This window comes from Oncorhynchus masou, chromosome 19 (genome assembly GCF_036934945.1).
Source record: "Oncorhynchus masou masou isolate Uvic2021 chromosome 19, UVic_Omas_1.1, whole genome shotgun sequence".
Classification (NCBI taxonomy): Eukaryota; Metazoa; Chordata; class Actinopteri; order Salmoniformes; family Salmonidae; genus Oncorhynchus; species Oncorhynchus masou.
The window spans coordinates 8,698,947-8,721,537 of NC_088230.1; the positions used below are offsets into that span (position 1 = coordinate 8,698,947).

General features: G+C 42.8%; 1 protein-coding gene across 5 annotated transcripts in view; it reads left to right on the forward strand.

Moving 5' to 3' along the window:
• Positions 1–22,591, forward strand: part of LOC135505761 (serine/threonine-protein kinase MRCK alpha-like) — a 98,712-nt gene that overhangs the window by 30,319 nt on the left and 45,802 nt on the right. For all 5 annotated transcript variants that reach the window (XM_064924862.1, XM_064924865.1, XM_064924863.1 and 2 more), the window contains exons 2-5: positions 6,992–7,083; positions 12,027–12,110; positions 13,939–14,034; positions 14,519–14,667. In XM_064924862.1, coding sequence (XP_064780934.1) covers positions 6,992–7,083; positions 12,027–12,110; positions 13,939–14,034; positions 14,519–14,667 — 421 coding nt within the window. The remainder of the gene's footprint in view (positions 1–6,991; positions 7,084–12,026; positions 12,111–13,938; positions 14,035–14,518; positions 14,668–22,591) is intronic.

The window sequence follows — 22,591 nt, forward strand, 5'->3', positions numbered from 1 at the left end:
ACAAGCTTGTTAGCTAGCTAGCCTACTCTGGTCCAACTTTAAGCCAACTCTGAAGTTAAAAGAAATCCCTTCATTCCCAGGTGCTTCAAGCCAAACCTCCCGCATCACCCTCTCTTGCCCTCTCCCTACCCACAAAATATCAGTCGCATCTTGTGCCCTACAACTATCGCTTACCTGTTCCATAGCAAGCTGCTCTATCTGCACTGATTGGTGAACAAATTTAATGTTGAGCTAAACCCTTTTTTAAAAACATTTTTTAAATATTTGATTTCAGATGTTTAAAAAGGAACAGAAAGGAACAATATAAACCATTACTTATTGGGTGTTCTAACCGGTTCAGAACTTCATTTCGCTGGTCGGAACAGAACGGGGAAAAGGTATGGTTCTGTTCAGAACAAAACGGTTGGAAAATAATTTTGGTTCCAACGGCTGGTTAGAACTGTTGAAGTCCACAGACAAAGACGCGTTAGTCCTGCGTCCCATTGTGACAGCTACACGTTTTCTCTTCCTTTGAATGTGATGACGGTTGGGGAAATGGCGTGAGCAGCGTCGAGAATTCCAAAAGTATGAAAGCCAAGATCTTACAAGGTCGAACTTATTATGGAACATCCTTCCAGTAGTGCTGTGAAAAGCCATTCCCAGATCTGGCCCCTCTCGCTCTCCCTCTTTTCCTCCTCTGGAGGTGGCATTTTTGTGTCATTACCTCACTCTGGCTGTAAATAATCCCTCTTATGGCTTCCAGATGTCCCCTCTCTGTACATCACAGCGCTGCCTGGATGTGGGATCTACTGTCTCTCTCACTCTCACTCAGTTCAATTCAATAGACTATTGACAGGGCATGTTAAATTAAGTACACATAAAACTACAAAGATTGGGTTAACCATAGTAGCAATAATAATAGTAGGCCTGGTAGTAGTAGTAATGCTATTAACATTAACAACATCTAATGAGAATAATAATGAATAAAAATAATAGTAGTAGACTTGTTTTAACATGACTGAGAAGCCACATGCCATGAAAGCCCAAACAAAACAAAATGGCAAATACTACTGATACATTCTGTGCTTTTCACTGGTGGCCCATCGGGTAGTGGGAGGAGGACGAGTACCGCATTTGGCTGCCAAAACTGCGCACTTGAGTTTTTTTTTCACACAAATAGAAAAAACTAATAGTTTCAAATTCTTTGTAGTGAATGATCATTTGGGGAAAGACATATTCTCGTAGGTCTGAGTACACACTCTCTCCTTCTCTACTGTACCTGTTTCAAGTACGGGGAGGGTAGAGCAAATATACATTGGCACATGTAGGCCAGTGCATATGGAGGGGGACTTGTTCAAATGAACACGCACACACGTGCTTACGCACACAGGCCTAGGCTTACACACACACACACACACACACACACACACACACACACACACACACACACACACACACACACACACACACACACACACACACACAGTATTGAAAGTGCAGAGCCCTAGGGCAACGCCTGGTTACTGTATAGACCATGACGTTTGTTTCTTTAGCTGAATGAACACACTTGTCTACAGTAGTACAACGTTTTCCTTCAGCTGCGTCGTCTGTGGATAATAAACTCACTTCTTCGAATGGACCTAGATCTGTCTGATAATCTGTGTCTGGGATAAACCAGTCCGTCACTGGATTAGTTGGGCCTACTCATGTTTTTCCAGTTGCGTTGCATAGGTAGTCACAGCCAGTGCTTCTAACCAATGAAACTGAAAGTCTCATGGCTGATTTGAGTGCGATTGCATAATGTTATGTGCGCTCTGTCCTGCTAACAGTGAAGTCACTTAGTTTGAATGCTTTTGCAAAACCGTCGGGGACAAAACAAACACCAAGTCAGTCATCGTTTGGTTGGATATTCACGTTTTAAAGCACCACAAACTGGCTTGCACCACACCTTGTCATTGCAACCGTTGCTATGTTTGGCCGACCCGTATATTTTGATAGTTAGTAAAGATGTATAGTCAGAACTGTAAGGTCTTTGTCGGAAGCTCGGAGTAAGAAGGGCGGGATGTCACAATGTACATTACTTCACTGTTAGACAAAACGGCACATGACCCGTGGGTAAATTTGAGCGAGACTGGTGATTGTGTGTCCGAGACTGCTTGTTTCTAGGCCTAGTTACTGTGTCTTTAAAAAAAAAGTCAATGCAACAAGTAAAGAAGTGGTGGTGATACTGGGGCATTATAGTAACTGCGAGATTAAGGATTGGAGAAAGGCCCAGTGTGTGCCAAGCTAAGCGTCGGCTCATTCTACTTGCCACAATGTGGACGGACATAAGGAAAATAGACCCTTGTGAAATATTTGTTGAAACCCCAGAAATTGTTCATGCCGTTTTTCCGAGTTCACAGGAATTAACGGTGACTCGCTCCGTTGAGAAATGGTCATCAGGAACAGAGATTATGCTACAGGACTGGTATTCCAGGGCGCGTTCTCAGAGCATGCGCAGAGCAGCTGGCAGGCCTATTCACGGTCATTTTCAACCTCTCCTTGTCCCAGTCTGTAATCCCCATGTCTCAAACTGACCACAATCATTCCTGTTCCCAAGAACTTTAAGGTTTCATGCCACAAAGACTACCGCCCTGCAGCACTCATTACTCACTATAATCATAAATTGCTTTGAAAGGCTGGTTATGGCCCACATCAACTCCATCATCCCAGACACCCTAGACACACTCCAATTTGCATACCGCCCAACAGATCTATAGACGACACAATCTCAATTGCACTCCAAACTGCCCTCACCCACCTAGATAAGAGGGAAATCCTGTGTGTGAGAATGCTGTTCATTGATTACAGCTCAGCGTTTAACACCATTTTCCCCTCCGAGCACGTCCACATCGACGGGGCTGCAGTAGAGCGAGTCGACAGCTTCAAGTTCTTTAATGGTCCACACGTGCGCACAGTCGTGAAGGAGGTGCGACAGCGCCTCTTCCCCCTCAGAGGGTTAAGGGGTTGAAAAGGTTTGGCATGGGACCTCTAATCCTCAAAAAGTTCTACAGCTGCACCATTGAGCCCACCTTGACTGGCTGCATCACTGGTTGGTATGCCAACGGCACCGCCCTCGATCATATGGCGATACAGAGGGTGGTGCGGACAGCCCAGTACATCACTCCCTGCCATCCAGGAACTCTATATCAGGTGGTGTGAAAGGAATGGCTAGAAAATCGCTCGACTCCAGCCACTGCCATAGACTGTTTTTTCTGCTTCCTGAACAGCTTCTGTCCCCAAGCCATAAGACTTCAAAAATTGTCCCTGTAGCCATTTTGTTAGTTATCATTGTTATGTTAGTTATATTTGACCCCATTTTTTTGTATTTTGTTTTTGCACTGTCTCTATGCACATTCACAGGACTCTACACACACACACACACACACACACACACACACTGCATGACCAAAAGTGTCGTTGAACATCTCATTCCACAATCTCATTCCAAAATCATGGGCATTAATATGGAGGTGGTCTCCCCCTTGCTGCTCCACTCTTCTGGGAAGGCTTTCCACGAGATGTTTAAACTATGCTGCGGCGACTTGCTTCCATTCAGCAACAAGCGCATTAGTGAGGTTGGAGCGATTAGGCCGGGGTCGCTGTCGGCTTTCCAATTTATCCCAAAGGTGATAGATGGGTTTGAGATCAGGACTCTGCAGGCCAGTCAAGTTCTTCCATGCCAATCTCCACAAACCATTTCTGTACGGACCTTGCTTTGTGCATGGGGGCATTGTCATGCTGGAACAGGAAAGTACCTTCCTCAGACTGTTGCTACAAAGTTGGAAGCACAGAATCGTCTAGAATGTCATTGTATGCTGTAGCATTAAGATTTCCCTTCTCTGGAACTAAGGGGTCCGAACCATGAAAACCATCCCAAACCATTATTCCTCCTTCACCAAACTTTACAGTTAGCACTATACATTGGGGTAGGTAGCGTTCTCCTGGCATCTGCCAAACCCAGATATGTCCACTGGACTGCCCGATGGTGAAGCGTGATTCACCATTCCAGAGAACGCGTTTCCACTGCTTCAGAGTCCAATGGCGACGCGCTTTACACCACTCCAGCCGTCACTTGGCATTGCGCATGGTGACCTTAGGCTTGTGTTGGGCTTCATAACCATGGAAACCCATTTAATGAAGCTCCCAACGAACCGTTATTGAGCTGACGTTGCTTCCAGAGGCAGTTTGGAACTTGGTAGTGAGTTTTGCAACCGAGGACAGACGATTTTTACGCGCTACGTGCTTCAGCACTCAGCTATCCCATTCTGTGAGCTTGTGTGTTCTACCACTTCGCGGCTGAGCCGTTGTTGCTCCTAGAGGTAGCACTGACAGTTGACCCAGGGCAGCTCTAGCAGGGCAGAAATTTTACTAACTGACTTGTTGGAAAGATGGCATTCTATGACGTTGCCACGTTGAAAGTCACCGAGCTCCTCAGTAAGGCCATTCTACTGCCAATGTTGGCTATGGAGATTGCATGGCGGTGTGCTAGATTTGACACACCTGTTAGCAACGGTGTTACTGTATTAGCCAAATTCACTCATTTGAAGGGTGTCCACATACTTTTGTATGTACGTTATAGTGTATCTACCTCTGTCAGTCCAGTATCTGTGCACATTGTAAATATGGTATTGGAACTGACCCTGGATATACAGTAGCTTACTTAGTTCTCGTGTTCTTCTTGTTTTTTTTCGTCCCACATTGATATTGAGTACTGCATTGTTGGGATTCCAGTTCGCTAGAAAAGCATTTCACTGTACTTGTGCACGTGACATTAACTTGACGTGCACTCTTACAGTATATTTAAACACTGAAGAAGGGACATTGGTATTTGTCATACCACACTGAGCAACTGAAAGCCCATCAGTAAAGGTTGTTGTTGGGCGTTGGTTTGGTCTGTTGTTCTCTGCCTGGCTGGGATTCTGACAGGGGAGCCAAGGGCCTCTCTGGATAAGCCTGGCACATGATGACCGTGCCAGGATGGAACACTAACCAGTGGATGGATGGATGAATAAATGAATGACTAAATGAATGAGTATTTGATGTGACCCATGTATTCTGCTTGTGCACAAGGGTCCACCTAAGCAAAATGTTGCACAGAACATCACCATATAGGCCAATAGGCATTTAATAGGTCTGTATTATGTTCAATAGTATCCAATAGTATGCTCGGTAGTCTGACCCTGCTGAACCAACTAACCAACTGGCAGTCTACCTCCAGGTTTAATGGAGGATCCAAAGTAGAAAAGGAAGTGGATGAATGTCCTTCCTCGACAAAGTAGGGAAAATGCTGCTTGTCTGTTGATTCCGGATTACGTTTGTGAGTCACCCAGAACCCTAGGCTAGGTCAAATGTAAGGGTAACAGTAGACTGTTTTATAACTGCCTTCTGCACTTCCAGACCACTGTGGTTTACGATAAAGATCTCAGCGGTCATGATCACAGATTGACCCTATATCAGCCCCTCCGCATACAGGACTGCCAGGCAGGAGGACACTCACCGGAAATCATTATTCATGGCTAAATCCATTTGAATTCGATCCCTATTTGACAGCACCACCTTCTGATTTGAACGAAACCTTCTGTACAAATGTGCCCTTTGTGGTGCTCAGGAAGTGACTTTTTATATCTAAAGACATTAAAGAGAGAAAGGTGCTCAAAGTTGAATTATTTTGCATACCCTGCGACATCCATGTTTTCATCACTGGAAAAGGTAAAGGGTTGAGATTGATATCATTTAAAAGCTTACAGTGACAAAAAAAAATTATTTTAGATGTTTTTTTTACCTTACATTTTTAGTTTACATTTATCTAAAAACACAAACTCAAAAATAAAAGACAATTAGCTAATGTTGCAACTTAGACCTTATTTTATATCAGGTTGGAGGTCCACACATAAGATAATGTTGACTTGAATAGGAATATCTCTCGTTTTAAACTATACTGTCAATCTTCCATAATAAACCTATTGAAATCGTATATATATAGATAATATAATAGACATGATAGCCATTTATGTAGACAATCGACAGTTGGTGGAATGACAGCCATCTTTGTGGTGGTAATTAGAAAATGTATATGTCAACGGTGTACCTGTACCAGCTAAATTGCAGTGGTATGAAGGGATGGGCCCATTCTATGTATTATATTTCTATGATTTGAAATGACACCCACCTTGCATTCAATAGCATGTTGTGTCTCAATCAATGATTTATATATAGACTAGATGACCAGTGGCTTCAATGCCTCTCAATGGCCAATTATATAGTAAACTCAGTGTATATACATCACTGGTCTCAACTGATGGTGGGCACAACGCAAAAACGTCAGATGTGAAGTAGTGTTGAAACTACAACATGTGCAAATATAGAAAAAATGGAAGTAAACACAATTTTTTGATAATCGACGTAAAAGGCAAAAAAAAATGTTATTAAAAAAAATCCTGTTTGTAATCTTTTAAATGATGATGTACTCAACAGTTGATCTTTTCCAGTGATGAAAACATGGATGTCTCACGTTGTGGTGGGTTATGCAAAATGGGTCAACTTTGAGCAACTTTACCTCCTGAATATTTTTGGCATTCAGGTCCAAAAAGTCACGCTCTGACTACTTCTTCCATGGGCAAACATGTAAGGAAATGTTATTATTATTATTTTTTTTAATCAAAAGGAATAGCATCAAAAAAATGATTACATTCAAATGGATTTACCTGTGTTGTGTGCCACTTGCTTTGTGTCTGATTTCTAGTATCCACCTAAAAAATGTATTTCTGATTTGCTGTTTTATTGTTTTATGAATTAAATCATGATGATGCGCAACTATTTTAGTGTGCACATTCTCAGGTCAAGTTCAATATTTTAAGTCCCCAGAATTAAGTCTCCAATTTGTAAGTCGCTCTGGATAAGAGCGTCTGCTAAATGACTTAAATGTAAATGTAAATGTAATTCTAACCTCTCCTCTCCTTTCCTCTTGTAGCCAAACCCTTCACTTCCCAGGTGAAACAGATGCGCCTGCACAAAGAGGACTTTGAGATCCTCAAGGTGATTGGACGAGGAGCCTTTGGAGAGGTATGTTTGTTTTTTTTGTGCCTTTTTTGTTGTGCTTTTTTATAACCTGATTTCACCGGGAAGTATTTTTGAAGTTTGAACCTCAATAGAAAGCTTGCAACACATCAGCAAAGGAAAAAGCATTTCAAGTGTAGCCTACATAGGGCCTAGAGACAATCACAACAACAGAACAATGCATGCAAAGACAATATAGTTCCTCAAGAATCTGGGAATATATATATTTTATATATATTATATATATGCTATTTGATAGTTGGTGCACATAGTGTGATCCCAGCAGCAAGGCATGGGTCACTAGGCCACATGCTATATGCATGACTCAACATGTAAGAGAAAAAGCTTTAATCTTTTCATCACCGTCGTTGTGAAAGATTTTCTATACAAAATTCAACTAAAACCGAACCTTATTTTTCTTCTTCGCGGCTCGAGGGCAGGAGTTGAAATATAGTTATTATTATGTCTTCTACTGCGAGTGATGTCAAACCTGGGGAATGTTGGCGAGCTAGCAATGGCAGCAGAAACTCAGCCGTGTAAGGTTACATGACAAATGGTCTTTGTATATTATAGCCTGCTAGGCTAGCTGCTGTGCTGCTGGCAGACCTGGGTTCAATACAATTTGAAATAATTTCAAATAGCCTAATTTATCTGTGGTTGATTGAGCTTGGCTTGCTTCATGGACCAATAGAATAGTTCAAACTGGCAAATCTGACACTGCAAAAAGAATCTAAATCTAATTTTGTCACATGCACCGAATACAATGAAAGGTCGAAGGGTCAGTGCAGATAGTTTGGGTATCCATTAATTGACTATTTAGCAGTCTCATGGCTTGGGGGTAAAAGCAGTCTTGGCGCCTGTTTGTTCCAGGCAGGTTAGAGAAAATGCTCAAAATATTTGAAAGATTTTGAATAGTGTTTGAATTCACGTGTGGTGGAATGGATTGGTTGGCGCTCGACCCAGTGCTGAGGTCCATATGGCCTGTTTCAGACTTTTTTATTTATTGGGGTTTTAATTCACAGTGAATGAAAGAAAAACATGTTTGTGCCCTGGTCCTTAGCCCCGTGTCAGGCTCGCAGCGGCGTCCGCTCACGCTAGAGCTAATTCTGTGGCTCTGACGTTCAGCTAAGTTACAGCCTCACAGCTACAGCCTCTACTTATTATATTTCTGATATAGGCCCCTGTGGTGTACCGCATCTCTTCTCGCACCTTGTGTTGAGGTTGGCCTAAAGGTTTCCTTCTGCAAGATTTGGTTTCGGCTGGCGCCTAGTCAAACTCGGCTAGGCGAACTGAACGAGTGTATTCATATACACCCTTAAAAGACATTCGCTTGGAATACGAGAAAAAAAATCGGCATTAGTGCTGTTTGTCCATCTTGAAACTCCGTAGCCAGTATACCCTTCCTCAGAATAGTCAGACTTAATCTAAGATACAGTAATACAAGCAATCTATCTGTTTTTGCCAAGGAGATCTTAGTTTGAACAGTTTTACATCGAACTAAGATGTTTGGGGCAGTATTTCTCAAGTGAAAAATGTGCATGAAAATGAGTCGTCTATCTTTGAATGACAACACTTCATTGAAGAATCCCTACTGTTGACCAATCACAGACTTCGGATTCGGAATTTCGGTTTGCTTAATACATAATTTTGTGTCCATGAACAGCCGAATAAACACTTGTCGAAGGCCAAAACGATCAATATTTCATCATAATATATGCACAAACTGTTCCCGACCGGTTTTGGATGGGAAGCATGCAGACACCTTTAGTCTCTGTGCCTCCTGTGCTGTGTCATGCAGGCCTGTGTATTTCATATAGCCTAGCCTACATGCTATCCAAATCTACTGAGTTGATTGGAAAAGCAGCAACAAAGTAAGTGGCTGGAGTTGTTTAATTCCTAAAAACATATATTTACAATCACAGGTCTATTCAGTTCACTATACATTTTCAGGCCTATTCACAACAACTACAACCGTATCCAGTGGCCGGCAGGCACAGACATAGCTTTGGCCTAGATCTATGTAATGATTATGAAGTCATCATGATTTAAAGGTCTCTGGCCAGAGGTCCATCTTATGTCTTTCCAGTGGTCGGCCATCATAGTGCAACCAGTATTTCCCCTATATTCATTTAGCAGCGACACACCGGAAAATGTTTTTTTTCTTCTTTTTTTCTTTCTCATAATGCCGCAGGAAGACCCCATTCACAGAAGCAGTTTTGCAAAATTCTGGAAAATTTCCTCGTTACTTTTTATTTATTTTTTGAGGAATACCCCTACCAGTATTTCTGAAAGACTTTTCCAAAGTTCTCCTGTTTTCCATAAATACCAGTTGGAGAATTACATAAATCAGGAGGGAATTAGCAGGGAGGGGAATCCTCAAAATGGGATTTCAGGAAAAATCTGTGAAATCTGAAAAAGGGACAGGAAGATCTGGCAACCCTATGGAAGAGTGTGGAGTGGGAAGCTGTGGAAAAAGAAAAGAGAACAAATTGTGAGCAGGATGTTTTTAATTTCATATCCCCATTGTCAACTCGGAGAGAGATGGCATCTGTCTGTGAGCTGGGAGAGGGAGCTTGGCATCTGTGTGTTATGTTTTGGCTCTCCTGATGAATGTATTTTTCTTTGAATCACTACAGCGTAGAGCAGCCAGTCAGCCACCCTGCATGTCAAGCTCTCACACATATGTTTGAGTGGTGAAAGCTAAGAAAACAGGGAGGGAGGGAGTATACGCTATATACAGGGCCAGTAGCAAGAACAGTCCTCTCCTTTCCCCCCATCAGTTCACCAGGAGGAAACCCAAACAGCAGGGGAATGTTATATTTGCATTTAGCATTCATTCTTTTTCTCCAGCTCATTTAATGGACTACAGACTACAGAGTTTTTGTGTGTGTTGCATGTAATTTTCTGTGTGCATTTCGTGTGTGTGTGTGCATTGCGTATGTGTGCGCACATGCGTGCTTCCTTGTGTTTGTGTGACTGAGTGGATGATTGGTGCTTTAAATTCCTCCCATGGGGGACGGAGGGAGTTGCGGAGAAGCTGAAGTGAAAAAAGCTTTCTCTTGTGTCTTCTGGCAGGCAGGCAGACAGGCAGGCAGGAGGGAGGAATCCTGCTAGCTGAAGTCATCTGGCCTTGCTCCGGTTGCAACTCAACTCATTTTAGGAATGCTCTTGTTTACTACACTCAGGCCTAACAATGGGGGCTGCCTGTGGTTGCATCAGAGACGTTAGCACTTAGCAGTAGCTTAACTAGCTAGGTGTCCTATCCTTGCTGGGTCGTTCCGTTTGATTTCAATCACTTTTTGACCGTATCCCTTTTGATTTTGAAGGAAACCTTCCATGCATATTTGCCCATGGTAGTAGTATTTTTTTGCATACCCAATAATGAGTTATCCATGTCTTAATCATTGAAAAAGATAAACGGTTAAGTTTGATATAATTTAAAGCTTACATTGTTTTCAAACTATGTTGTAATAAAAAGAAGAAACCTTTTTTTTTATCCTTTAACATCAATTATCTAAACGCGTAAACTTTAAAAAAATCTCTATATATTTTCACATATGTTGTAGTTTAGACCCTACTTAACAATCTGAGTTTCTTGTGTTGTGCACGCCATCAGTTGAGACACAGCATACTTTTGAATAAAGGGTGGGTGTCATTGCAATCAGAGAAATATCATTAATAGTATGGACATATCCCTTCAGACCACTGCAATTAGCTGGTTTTTGACGGTTTAATTTGAATTGACGTTGTTACTTCCAATTACTACCACAAAGATGGCCGTCGGTCCAACCACCGTCGAATGTCAACTATAATAGGGATGTCTATTCTAGTATCTACATTTCTATGATTTTAATAGGTTTCCTATGGCAAATTGACAGTATAATTTAAAACAACTGATATTCCCATTCAAGTCAATATTCTCTGATGTGTGGACCTCCAACCATCTTTGTGCTACCATTTGAAAGTTGACATTTTTTGTTTTTTATCCCATTTTAGTAGTATGACATCCACCCTGTGGACCATGCTGTTCCCCAACCAATGGCGGGCACAACACAAACACCTCAGATTATGTAAAATAGAGTAAGCTAAACATATTCGAAAAATGAAGACAATTATTGTTAAAGGGGGAATTTTTTAATATTTAATTTAAAAACATGTTTTTCAAAGAATTCTAAAATCATTTGACAGCCCTGTTTTTAAGCTTTTAAGTGATGTCAAACTCAACCCTTTATCTTTTCCAGTGATGAAGACATGGATGTCTTATGGAATGGTGGGATATGCAAAATGGGTCAACTTTGATCACCTTTTATCATCTAAATGTTTTGGCATTCAGGTCCAAAAAGTTACTTTCCAACCACTTCTACCATGGGTAATAGGTATAAAATGTTGCGTTTAAATCAAAAGGTATGAGGTCAAAGTTATTGAAGTCAAATGGAACTACCCTACTGCAAACCAGTTTGAAATCAGTGTATTTGTGCTGCCGTGCGACTGTAAGTGGCACGTCAAGGCCCTTGAGCGAAAAGGATCCCAGCTGTGTGTGTGTGTGTGTGTGTGTGTGTGTGTGTGTGTGTGTGTGTGTGTAAAAGAGGATCCAGGTGGTGTGTCTCAGGGGTCACTGCCTCTGTGTCCGAGGTCACTTCCTGTCCCTCTTCCTTTCTCTTCCCCTACTCCTCTCGTCCTCTGACTGTATGGACACATTTCATTCCGCAAAGATGTTCCCTTCTGCCCTCGTTCACTCCCCTTCCCGGTTCTAATAGGAGTGGGTCATGTTCAGTAGGGAGAACGTTTTGAAAATAAGGGAAACAGAGATTCTACCTGAACTTTGTCCTACGGCTTTGCCCTATTGAACATGACAGGGTAGATGTAATGAATATGGTGGATGGAAACTTTTCTCTCATATCCTCTCTCTCCCTCATCCTCTAACTCCCTCTCTCCTCTGTTTCCTGTAGGTTGCTGTGGTCAAAGTGAAGAATGCAGACAAGGTGTTTGCCATGAAGATCCTCAACAAGTGGGAGATGCTGAAGAGAGCAGAGGTGAGCACTGGCTATATGCTAACAGCCATAACATTACAGCATTATTCAGGGATAAATGCTAACAGCAATAGCTCATTCCATGGAAGGCCTAGTGTCTGCTGGTCTTTGTTTTTTACTGTCAATTAAGACAACCAGGTAAGGGGAGTTCCTAATTAATTAGGGCGGCAGGGTAGCCTAGTGGTTAGAGCTTTGGACTAGTAACCGAAAGGTGTTATAACAGCCTCCACTTTTCTGGGAAGGCTTTCCACTAGATGTTGGAACATTGCTGCGGGGACTTCCATTCAGCCACGAGCATTAGTGAGGTCGGGCAGGGATGTTGGACGATTAGGCCTGGCTCGCAGTCAGCGTTCCAATTCATCCGAAAGGTGTTCGATGGGGTTGAGGTCAGGGCTCCATTTCTGTATGGACCTCGCTTTGTGCATGAGGGCATTGTCATGCTGAAACAGGAAAGGGCCTTCCCCAAACTGTTGCCACAAAGTTGGAAGCACAGTATCGTCTAGATTAGATGTCATTGTATGCTCTAGCGTTAAGATTTCCCTTTACTGGATCTAAGGGGCCTAGCTCGAACCATGGAAAAACAGCCCTAGACCATTATTTCTCCTCCACCAAACTTTACAGTTAGCACTATGCATTGGGGCACGTAGTGTTCTCCTGGCATCCGCCAAACCCAGATTTGTCTGTCCGACTACCAGAAGGTGAAGCGTGATTTATCACTCCAGCGAACACGTTTCAACTGCTCTAGAGTCCAATGGCGGCGAGCTTTACACCACTCCAGCCGACACTAGGCATTGCGCATGGTGATCTTAGGCTTGTTTGCGGCTGCTCAGCCATGGAAAACCATTCCATTAAGTTCCCGATGAACACTTCTTGTGCTGACGTTGCTTCCAGAGGCATTTTGGAACTTGGTAGTGAGTGTTGCAACCGAGGACAGACAATATTTATGCGCTACATGCTTCAGCACTCTGCAGTCCTGTTCTGTGAGCTTGTGTGGCCTACCACTTCGCGGCTGAGCCGTTGTTGCTCCTAGACCTTTCCACTTCACAATAACAGCACATATAGTTGACCTGGGCAGCTCGAACAGGGCAGACATTTGATTAACTGACTCGTTGGAAAGGTGGTATCCTAGGACTGTGCCCTGCTGAAAGTCACTAAGCTCTTCAGTAAGGCCGTTCTACTACCAATGTTTGTCTATGGAGGTTGCATGGCTATGTGCTCGATTTGATATAACTGTCAGTAACGGGTGTTGCTGAAATAGCCAAATCCACCAATTTCAAGGGGTGTCCACATAATTTTGTATATATAGTGTAGTCTAGCTACAGGCAGAGGACAGAGGCTGGCTTGCTCATAGAGTTAGAATGATCTTTGTCCACACGGATGGAAAATATACATTTGACTGTGTTATAAGCTTGTTAGAAAGTGTAATTGAATTGATATACTTAATTGAGCCCCAAAGGGCCTGAAAGGGGGTTTCCCACATAGAGGTAGACTCAATAGATTCTATTTCTGTTTCCCACCAGTAGCAGACACAGGAATTCATTACACACAGGTTGGAACAGTGCTTAACTTTGATTTGAAATCGATGCCGGTACTCATTTCCTTTATTTAGGTGAAGGAACTCTGCAATACTTTTTAGCTGGTATTCTATAAGAGACGAAGGAAGTCAAGCAGAAGCAAATTTAAGGTGCTGGTCCTCAGTTCCAGGGAGCTCCTGCCCAAAAGAAGCACTGGGTTGGACCAAATAGTGATGGCGCACAGTGAGTTCCAATGAGAGTAGCTACATTCTATTCTTTATCTTTGTATGACGGTTGTCCTCTGTCCTCTCTCTCAGACGGCGTGTTTCCGGGAGGAGCGGGACGTGCTGGTGAACGGGGACAGCCAGTGGATCACCACCCTGCACTACGCCTTCCAGGATGACAACAACCTGGTAAGATCTCCACTAACTTCAAATGTTTCAAAGGCTTTTAATATACTGTATGTCAATCAGTTTCATATGGTGACCACTCGAGCATTAGTTGGGTAAAGAATAGTGACGGGTCAGTTGATTAACTAAGCAGCGTTCTAATGGACTCTCATTGGCTCCCACTGTTGCACCGACTGCCCTTCCCCTTTTCACATTTCAAGGCTTGCGTCGCAAATGGCACCCTTTACCCTTTTGCCCCTACTTTTTACTGGGGCAAAAGGCTCTGGCCATAAGTAGTGCAATATATAATGTGATGCTGTTTGGGATGAAAGAATAGCAGGATGAGAAAGGAGAGTAAGGAGAAAGGGGGTAGAACCTGAAGGAAGTAAGTTCGGAAGATGGAGGGAACAAGTTGAGGAATACAGAGAATGTTACTTGTACACTATCATACAGCAATATTATTATCACTACATGGTCAATGATGTTAACATTTATACTTTCCCCTCAGTATCTGGTGATGGATTATTATGTGGGCGGGGACCTGCTCACCCTGCTTAGTAAGTTTGAAGACCGGTTGCCGGAGGACATGGCTAGATTTTACCTAGCTGAGATGGTGCTGGCTATTGACTCAGTGCACCAACTGCATTATGTCCACAGGTGAGTCACACACACACACACACACATGAGCATTTGTTAATGTGTGTTGTATTAATGACTCATGAAGACTCATTTTTCCAAGCCACATGTATGAACTCTGAAATATTTGGCTCCATTGTAGCTCTAAAGCTAGGTATTCAAAATATGATGCTCCTTAGAAAAGAGAGAGTGCGATCACATACAGTACCAGTCAAACGTTTGGACATGCCTATTCATTTATTTTGTACTATTTTCTACATTGTGGAATAATAGTGAAGATATCAACATTATGAAATAACACATGGAATCATGTAGTAACCAAAAGTGTTGAACAAATCTAAATATATTTTAGATTCTTCAAAGTAGCCACCCCTTTACCTTGATGACAGCTTTGCACACTTTCAGCATTCTTTCAACCAGCTTCAGGAGGTAGTTACCTGGAATGATGTTCCAACAGTCTTGAAGGAGTTCCCACATATGCTGAGCACTGCTTGGCTGCTTTTCCTTCGCTCTCTGGTCCAACTCATCTCAATTGGGTTGAGGTTGGTTGATTGTGGAGGCCAGGTCATCTGATGCAGCACTCCATCACTCTCCTTCTTGGTCAAATAGCCCTTACACAGCCTGGAGGTGTGTTGGGTCATTGTCCTGTTGAAAACGAATGATAGTCCCACAAAGCGCAAACCAAATGGGATGTCATATCACTGCAGAATGCTGTGGTAGCCATGCTGGTTAAGTGTGCCTTGAATTCTAAATAAATCACTGACAGTGTCACCAGCAAAGCACCATCACACCTCCTCCTCCATGCTTCATGGTGGGAACCACACATGCGGAGATTCTCCGTTCACCTACTGTGTGTCTCACAAAGACACGGCTGTTGGAACCAGAAATCTCAAATTAGGACTCATCAGACCAAAGAAGAGATTTCCACCGGTCTAATGTCCATTGCTCGTGGTTCTTGGCCCAAGCAAGTCTCTTCTTCATATTGGTGTCCTTTAGTAGTGGTTTCTTTGTAGTAATTCGACCATGAAGGCCTGATTCACGCAGTTTCCTCTGAACAGTTGATGTTGAGGTGTCTGTTACTTGAACTCTGTGAAGCATTTATTCGGGCTTCAATCTGAGGTGCAGTTAATTGCCGATTTCTGAGGCTGGTAACTCTAATATCCTCTGCAGCAGAGGTAACTCTCTTTTTAGAAAAGGGCCTTTGAATGTTTTGGTACCTACTGGAGAGCACTCCTTTGTCGACACCCATTCAGCGTTGCGCAGCAGCTGAAACCTGGTCCCAACAGGCCGAACACTCCTTGGCGACAACACCAGGCTCCAGAGCATTGAAGCTGTAAAACAGGGTATGACAACACAAAATCAGAAGACATTACAACCCTGCACAACATCAATTCACCTCCCAAGTTAAGATAAGAATAACCTCATACAATGAAAATAATGTTTTACCCGAAGTGCTGGTACTGCTTGATCTGTGGCAGCAGCCTGAAGTACGGAGTCAGGTGTTGTTGCCAGCCATAGCTTTCCACCAACACCGTACCATTCTCCAGTCCAACAAGCTGTGGGATGTTAACCCCTGTCACAGTGCTGTCCAACACCAACAATCTCAGACAAGGCGTTCACTCTGGTCTTTCTAAAGCGCTGCTTGATGAGGCCGAAGCACCCGTCAGGTTCAAACTTGATGTGGCCTGTGATCAGGAAGTGAAGGTCCAGATTGCGGTGGAGCTTGTGCATGGTCCAGCAGGCACAATACCAGAGCACAGACTTGTTCTTGTTTTGGACACTGCAGTTATCACAATTCAAGTCCACACGTGTTTTCCCAACTCTGTAGTTTGTGAAAAAATAGTGCATGGATTAAGAGTCAGGCATGTAATACTGATTTGATGCTGAAAGACAAATTCCAGATACAAAGATTTTAGCATTATTATACAATGGATGTGAAATGGAATTCTGAGAACATCACTACACACAGTTCATACAGATAATGTTAGCTACTGTTGCCAGCCAGCCATCTAATGTCAGCTGGCTAGCTCACAGCAAGCTTTAACTAGCAATACAAACCCATTGTCATAGCTAGCTAAAGTTAGCCTATAGGTTCAATGTTAGCTAGTTAGCTAGCTAACATTAGGCAATAACCAGCAATGCGAAATGGCATTCTGAGGACACCTTACACACACCTCATACACATAGTGGGGCAAAAAGGTATTTAGTCAGCCACCAATTGTGCAAGTTCTCCCACTTAAAAAGATGAGGCCTGCAATTTTCATCATAGGTACACTTCCACTATGACAGACAAATGAGAAAAAGAAATCCAGAAAATCACATTAGGATTTTTAATGAATTTATTTGCAAATTAGGGTGGAAAATAAGTAATTGGTCAATAACAAAAGTTTAGCTCAATACTTTGTTATATATACCCTTTGTTGGCAATGACAGAGGTCAAACGTTTTCTGTCAAACGTTTTCACACACCGTTGCTGGTATTTTGGCCCATTCCTCCATGCAGATCTCCTCTAGAGCAGTGATGTTTTGGAGCTGTTGCTGGGCAACACAGACTTTCAACTCCCTTTCAACTCCCTCCTTTTCTATGGGGTTGAGATCTGGAGACTGGCTAGGCCACTCCAGGACCTTGAAATGCTTCTTACGAAGCCACTCCTTCGTTGCCCAGGCGGTGTGTTTGGGATCATTGTCATGCTGAAAGACCCAGCCACGTTTCATCTTCAACACGACGAGTTGAGCTTTTACCAAAAAGTTATATTTTGGTTTCATCTGACCATATGACATTCTCCCAATCTTCTTCTGGATTATCCAAATGCTCTCTAGCAAACTTCAGACGGCCTGGACATGTACTGGCTTAAGCAGGGGGACACGTCTGGCACTGCAGGATTTGAGTCCCTGGCGGCGTAGTGTGTTACTGATGGTAGGCTTTGTTACTTTGGTCCCAGCTCTCTGCAGGTCATTCACTAGGTCTCCCCGTGTGGTTCTGGGATTTTTGCTCACCGTTCTTGTGATCATTTTGACCCCACGGGGTGAGGTCTTGCGTGGAGCCCCAGATCGAGGGAGATTATCAGTGGTCTTGTATGTCTTCCATTTCCTAATAATTGCTCCCACCGTTGATTTATTCAAACCAAGCTGCTTACCTATTGCAGATTCAGTCTTCCCAGCCTGGTGCAGGTCTACAATTTTGTTTCTGGTGTCCTTTGACAGCACTTTGGTCTTGGCCATAGTGGAGTTTGGAGTGAGACTGACTGAGGTTGTGGACAGGTGTCTTTTATACTGATAACAAGTTCAAACAGGTGCAATTAATACAGGTAACGAGTGGAGGACAGAGGAGCCTCTTAAAGAAGTAGTTACAGGTCTGTGAGAGACAGAAATCTTGCTTGTTTGTAGGTGACCAAATACTTATTTTCCACCATAATTTGCAAATAAATTCATTAAAAATAATTTTGTCTGTCATAGTTGAAGGGTACCTATGATGAAAATTACAGGCCTCATCTTTTTAAGTGGGAGAACTTGCACAATTGGTGGCAGACTAAATACTTTTTTTCCCCACTGTAAGTTAATGTTAGCTAGCAAGCAAGCAAGCCAGCCACCTAACCTCACCTAACGTTAGCTAGCTAACAGCAAGCTGTAACTTGATCTTTTATTTAGACATGTCAAGTTAACATTAGCTAGCTAAAAAAATTAACTATAATCCCAATCCATAGAGTAACGTTACTAGCAATATAAACAGATTGTCATAGTAAGCTAAATTTAACCAAATCACGTTAGGTTTAATGTTAGTTAGCAAGCCAGCCATTGAATTCCAGCTGGCTAGCTAACAGCAAGCTCTAGCTTGCAATGACAACTTTGACAAAATTAGAAATGTATCATATCTGAATCTGTAGCTAGATTCTTACCTGTATACATGTATGGAAGCTTCACGTTAGGTTCATTGTTAGTTAGCAAGCCAGCAACATATTTGCAGTTCTCCATGGATAACTTTATCTTTAAAAAAAAATGCAGTAGAAACGATTATCAAGGCATAATGAGCATCTCATTTTATAGACACGATGCAACACATGAAGCTTCCAATCCAAACTCATCTCTCGGCATGACCAGCCCACTCATTATCTCTGCCAATCAGGGCGAGCAGGAAGGTTGCTGACTTTCTCTGTGGCTAAACCAACTTGGCTCGCAATTTAACAATTTTATTTGTATTTACAGATGACATTCAAGTTTGATATTAAGGCGTTTAAGAAGGCATTTCTGCCAAAAAACGTATTTTGATAAAATAAAATGTTTTGCGTTCAAAAGGCTCTCCTGTGAAGTCGTGACTTGCGACATGCGCCTAATTTCCTGAATCGGGTCACATATGGACTTGGTCTTATACCAAATAAGGCTATCTTCTGTATACAACCCCTACCTTAACACAACTGATTGGCTCAAACGCATTAAGAAGGAAAGAAATTACACAAATGTACTTTTAAGAAAACGCATTCCAGGTGACTACCTCATGAAGCTGGTTGAGAGAATGCCAAGAGTCTGCAAAGCTGTCATCAAGGCAAAGGGTAGTTACTTTGAAGAATATAAAATACATTTTTGATTTGTTTAACACTTTTTTTTGGTTACTACATGATTCTATATGTGTTATTTCATAGTTTTGATGTCTTCACTATTATTCTACAAAGTAGAAAATAGTATAAATAAAGATAAACCCTGCAATGAGTTGGCCTGTCCAAACTTTTGACTGGTACTCAGTCTAGTCTCATTCACATATAAATAATAGATACCATTTAGCAGATGCTTATATCCAAAGCGACTGTCATATTTGCACACATTTTTTTGAACGTACTGGTGGTCCCGGGAATCAAACCCAGTATCCTGTCGTTGCAAGTGCAATGCTCTACCAACTGAGCCAAACTCTCAATCTAAATTGATGTGTTGCAGTGGTCCCCTGACTAACAACCTGGCAATGAGGGAGTTTTGTGATCAGGGATGTGACAGCCAATAGGAAAAGTCCTCAGCCTCAAGGGCTCGTGGGATGTCTGGTGCCTGTGTGGTGGAAACCACTCTCCCTCTCACACACAGGAAGTGGTCACCAGGCTTAATCTGCATAATGACTGTCTTCACTCTGAAGAGGCCTCGGAGCAACGATTTGATTGTGTCCTCAAAAGGGAGGGAGGGAGGAATGGAAGTGGAGGAGAGAGGGGGGAGAGACTGGGGGGGGGGGGGACAAAGGAAGAGAGAGGAAGGGAAGAGGCACACAGGAGTTTGTGCCTGGCTGGCCAGTATAGTAGCATTGATCTCCCATAGCGGAGCAGTAGTATAGACTCAGTGTAGCATTGATCTCCCATAGCGGAGCAGTAGTATAGACTCAGTGTAGCATTGGGGACGCACTAATTGTATGGTTTTTTAGGGGGAGTTGGGGGAGGGGCAGTGGCGGTTGACGTGTCATTCCCCTTTGAGGCCCTCTGAGACGTTTTGGGACGGTAATGACGGGGTGCTCGGTTGTGTGGTGTGTGTGCAGGGTGGGGGGGGCACGCTTGGTTTATGGAGGGTGGATATAGCAAGGGAAGGTCCCTTGAGGAGGGTGCATTCTCTCTCTTTCTCTCTCTCACTCTCTCGCTCTCTCTCTCTCTCTCTCTCTCTCTCTCTCTCTCTCTCTCGTGTGTTTGACTTACACTTACTGAAAGAACAGTGCATTAGGCTAACCCTGTCGTTGATCTAATATAAGGCCCATTAAAATAGCTCGAATCAGTGCATATAGGCCACATTTCTGAAATGAGGATGTCCTAGTTATAGAAATGGTAAGTTAAGTCGTTCAGTCCTGTATATAAGTACCACTGTAAGCATAATGCCTTGTCAGTGCCACTGAAACACAGCTCAGCTGTTATATCTCAATCACAATAACCTACCTAGGAGAAGTAGGCCTAATGGTTAAATGAAATATATGTATACTTTTAAACTTTCTTTAATTTAAAAAAATAAAAAAATAAACAGTTTAGTGCCCATCCCCCTCCTCATTAGTGTGTGTGTGAGGCTGTTCAGTGATCGGCATGGACTCCCACAGGGACAAACAAACACTTCAATGGACCAACTCAGCATGGCTCAGCGCACTGTTAGCAGGGCCAGCATCTGGCCTGTGTGTTAGTGTTTGTGTCAGTGTCTTTGTGTTTGTGCACACTCGTCGTGTGTGATGCACATGCCTGTGTGTGTGTCTCTTTCTCTCTATTGATCAGGGCCGTGTGTGTGTGTGTGTGTGTGTGTGTTATATTATTGATCAGGGCCATGTGTGCTCCACAGCACTGTTTCCACCCAATGATCTAAGGGACCAACCCCTTTCATCAGAAGGATCACTGCACTGACCACGGCCACAGACATCTCCATTACTGGTTAATATTATAAAGCCACCATGGTAACAGTGACAGGAACAATGCCCTGTTTGTTGTTATAGAAATTTGAATAAATGGTACCTATATCATTAACGGCCAATGGTATGTATGTACAGTATGTTTGCGCGTGCGTCCAAACAGTGGCGATGAGGTTCCATAGAGCATTTTGTGTGTGTTTGCCTGTGTCCCTTCCCTGTCTCTGTAAGGAGACGTGGTGTGTGTCTGTGTGCGCGAGTGTCTGCTTGTTTGTTTGCAGGGGTGGATTGACCATCTGGCAAATGCCAGAGGGGCTGGACAATTATTTTGTTGTTGGGTGAGCTGGTCGAAATTGACACACACACACACACCCTAAAAAATTGGTATAAAACAATCTCAAAGGTGGCATGGCCGGTGGCCCATGGGCCTGCTAAGATGTTTTTTTTATTTGTATTTTTAAAAATCTGTAATGAGCATTTGGCCCTATCAAGAAGTTCACCTGCCGTTGCGAGGGCATTTTTAACAAATCAAAAACTGAAAAATTGGGCGTGCAAAATTATTCAGCCCCATTAAGTTAATACTTTGTAGCGCCACCTTTTGCTGCGATTACAGCTGTAAGTCGCTTGGGGTATGTCTCTATCAGTTTTGCACATCGAGAGACTGAAATTTTTTCCCATTCCTCCTTGCAAAACAGCTCGAGCTCAGTGAGGTTGGATGGAGAGCATTTGTGAACAGCAGTTTTCAGTTCTTTCCACAGATTCTCAATTGGATTCAGGTCTGGACTTTGACTTGGCCATTCTAACACCTGGATATGTTTATTTTTGAACCATTCCATTGTAGATTTTGCTTTATGTTTTGGATCATTGTCTTGTTGAAAGACAAATCTCCGTCCCAGTCTCAGGTCTTTTGCAGACTCCATCAGGTTTTCTTCCAGAATGGTCCTGTATTTGGCTCCATCCATCTTCCCATCAATTTTAACCATCTTCCCTGTCCCTGCTGAAGAAAAGCAGGGTGATGAGCTGTGTTGCTTTTACGCCAAACATAATAAAGTTCCATTTTGGTTTCATCTGACCAGAGAACCTTCTTCCACATGTTTGGTGTGTCTCCCAGGTGGCTTGTGGCAAACTTTAAACAACACTTTTTATGGATATCTTTAAGAAATGGCTTTCTTCTTGCCACTCTTCCATAAAGGCCAGATTTGTGCAATATACGACTGATTGTTGTCCTATGGACAGAGTCTCCCACCTCAGCTGTAGATCTTTGCAGTTCATCCAGAGTGATCATGGGCCTCTTGGCTGCATCTCTGATCAGTCTTCTCCTTGTATGAGCTGAAAGTTTAGAGGGACGGCCAGGTCTTGGTAGATTTGCAGTGGTCTGATACTCCTTCCATTTCAATATTATCGCTTGCACAGTGCTCCTTGGGATGTTAAAAGCTTGGGAAATCTTTTTGTATCCAAATCCGGCTTTAAACTTCTTCACAACAGTATCTCGGACCTGCCTGGTGTGTTCCTTGTTGAGCTTTTAACGGACCTCTGAGACTCACAGTGCAGGTGCATTTATACGGAGACTTGATTACACACAGGTGGATTGTATTTATCA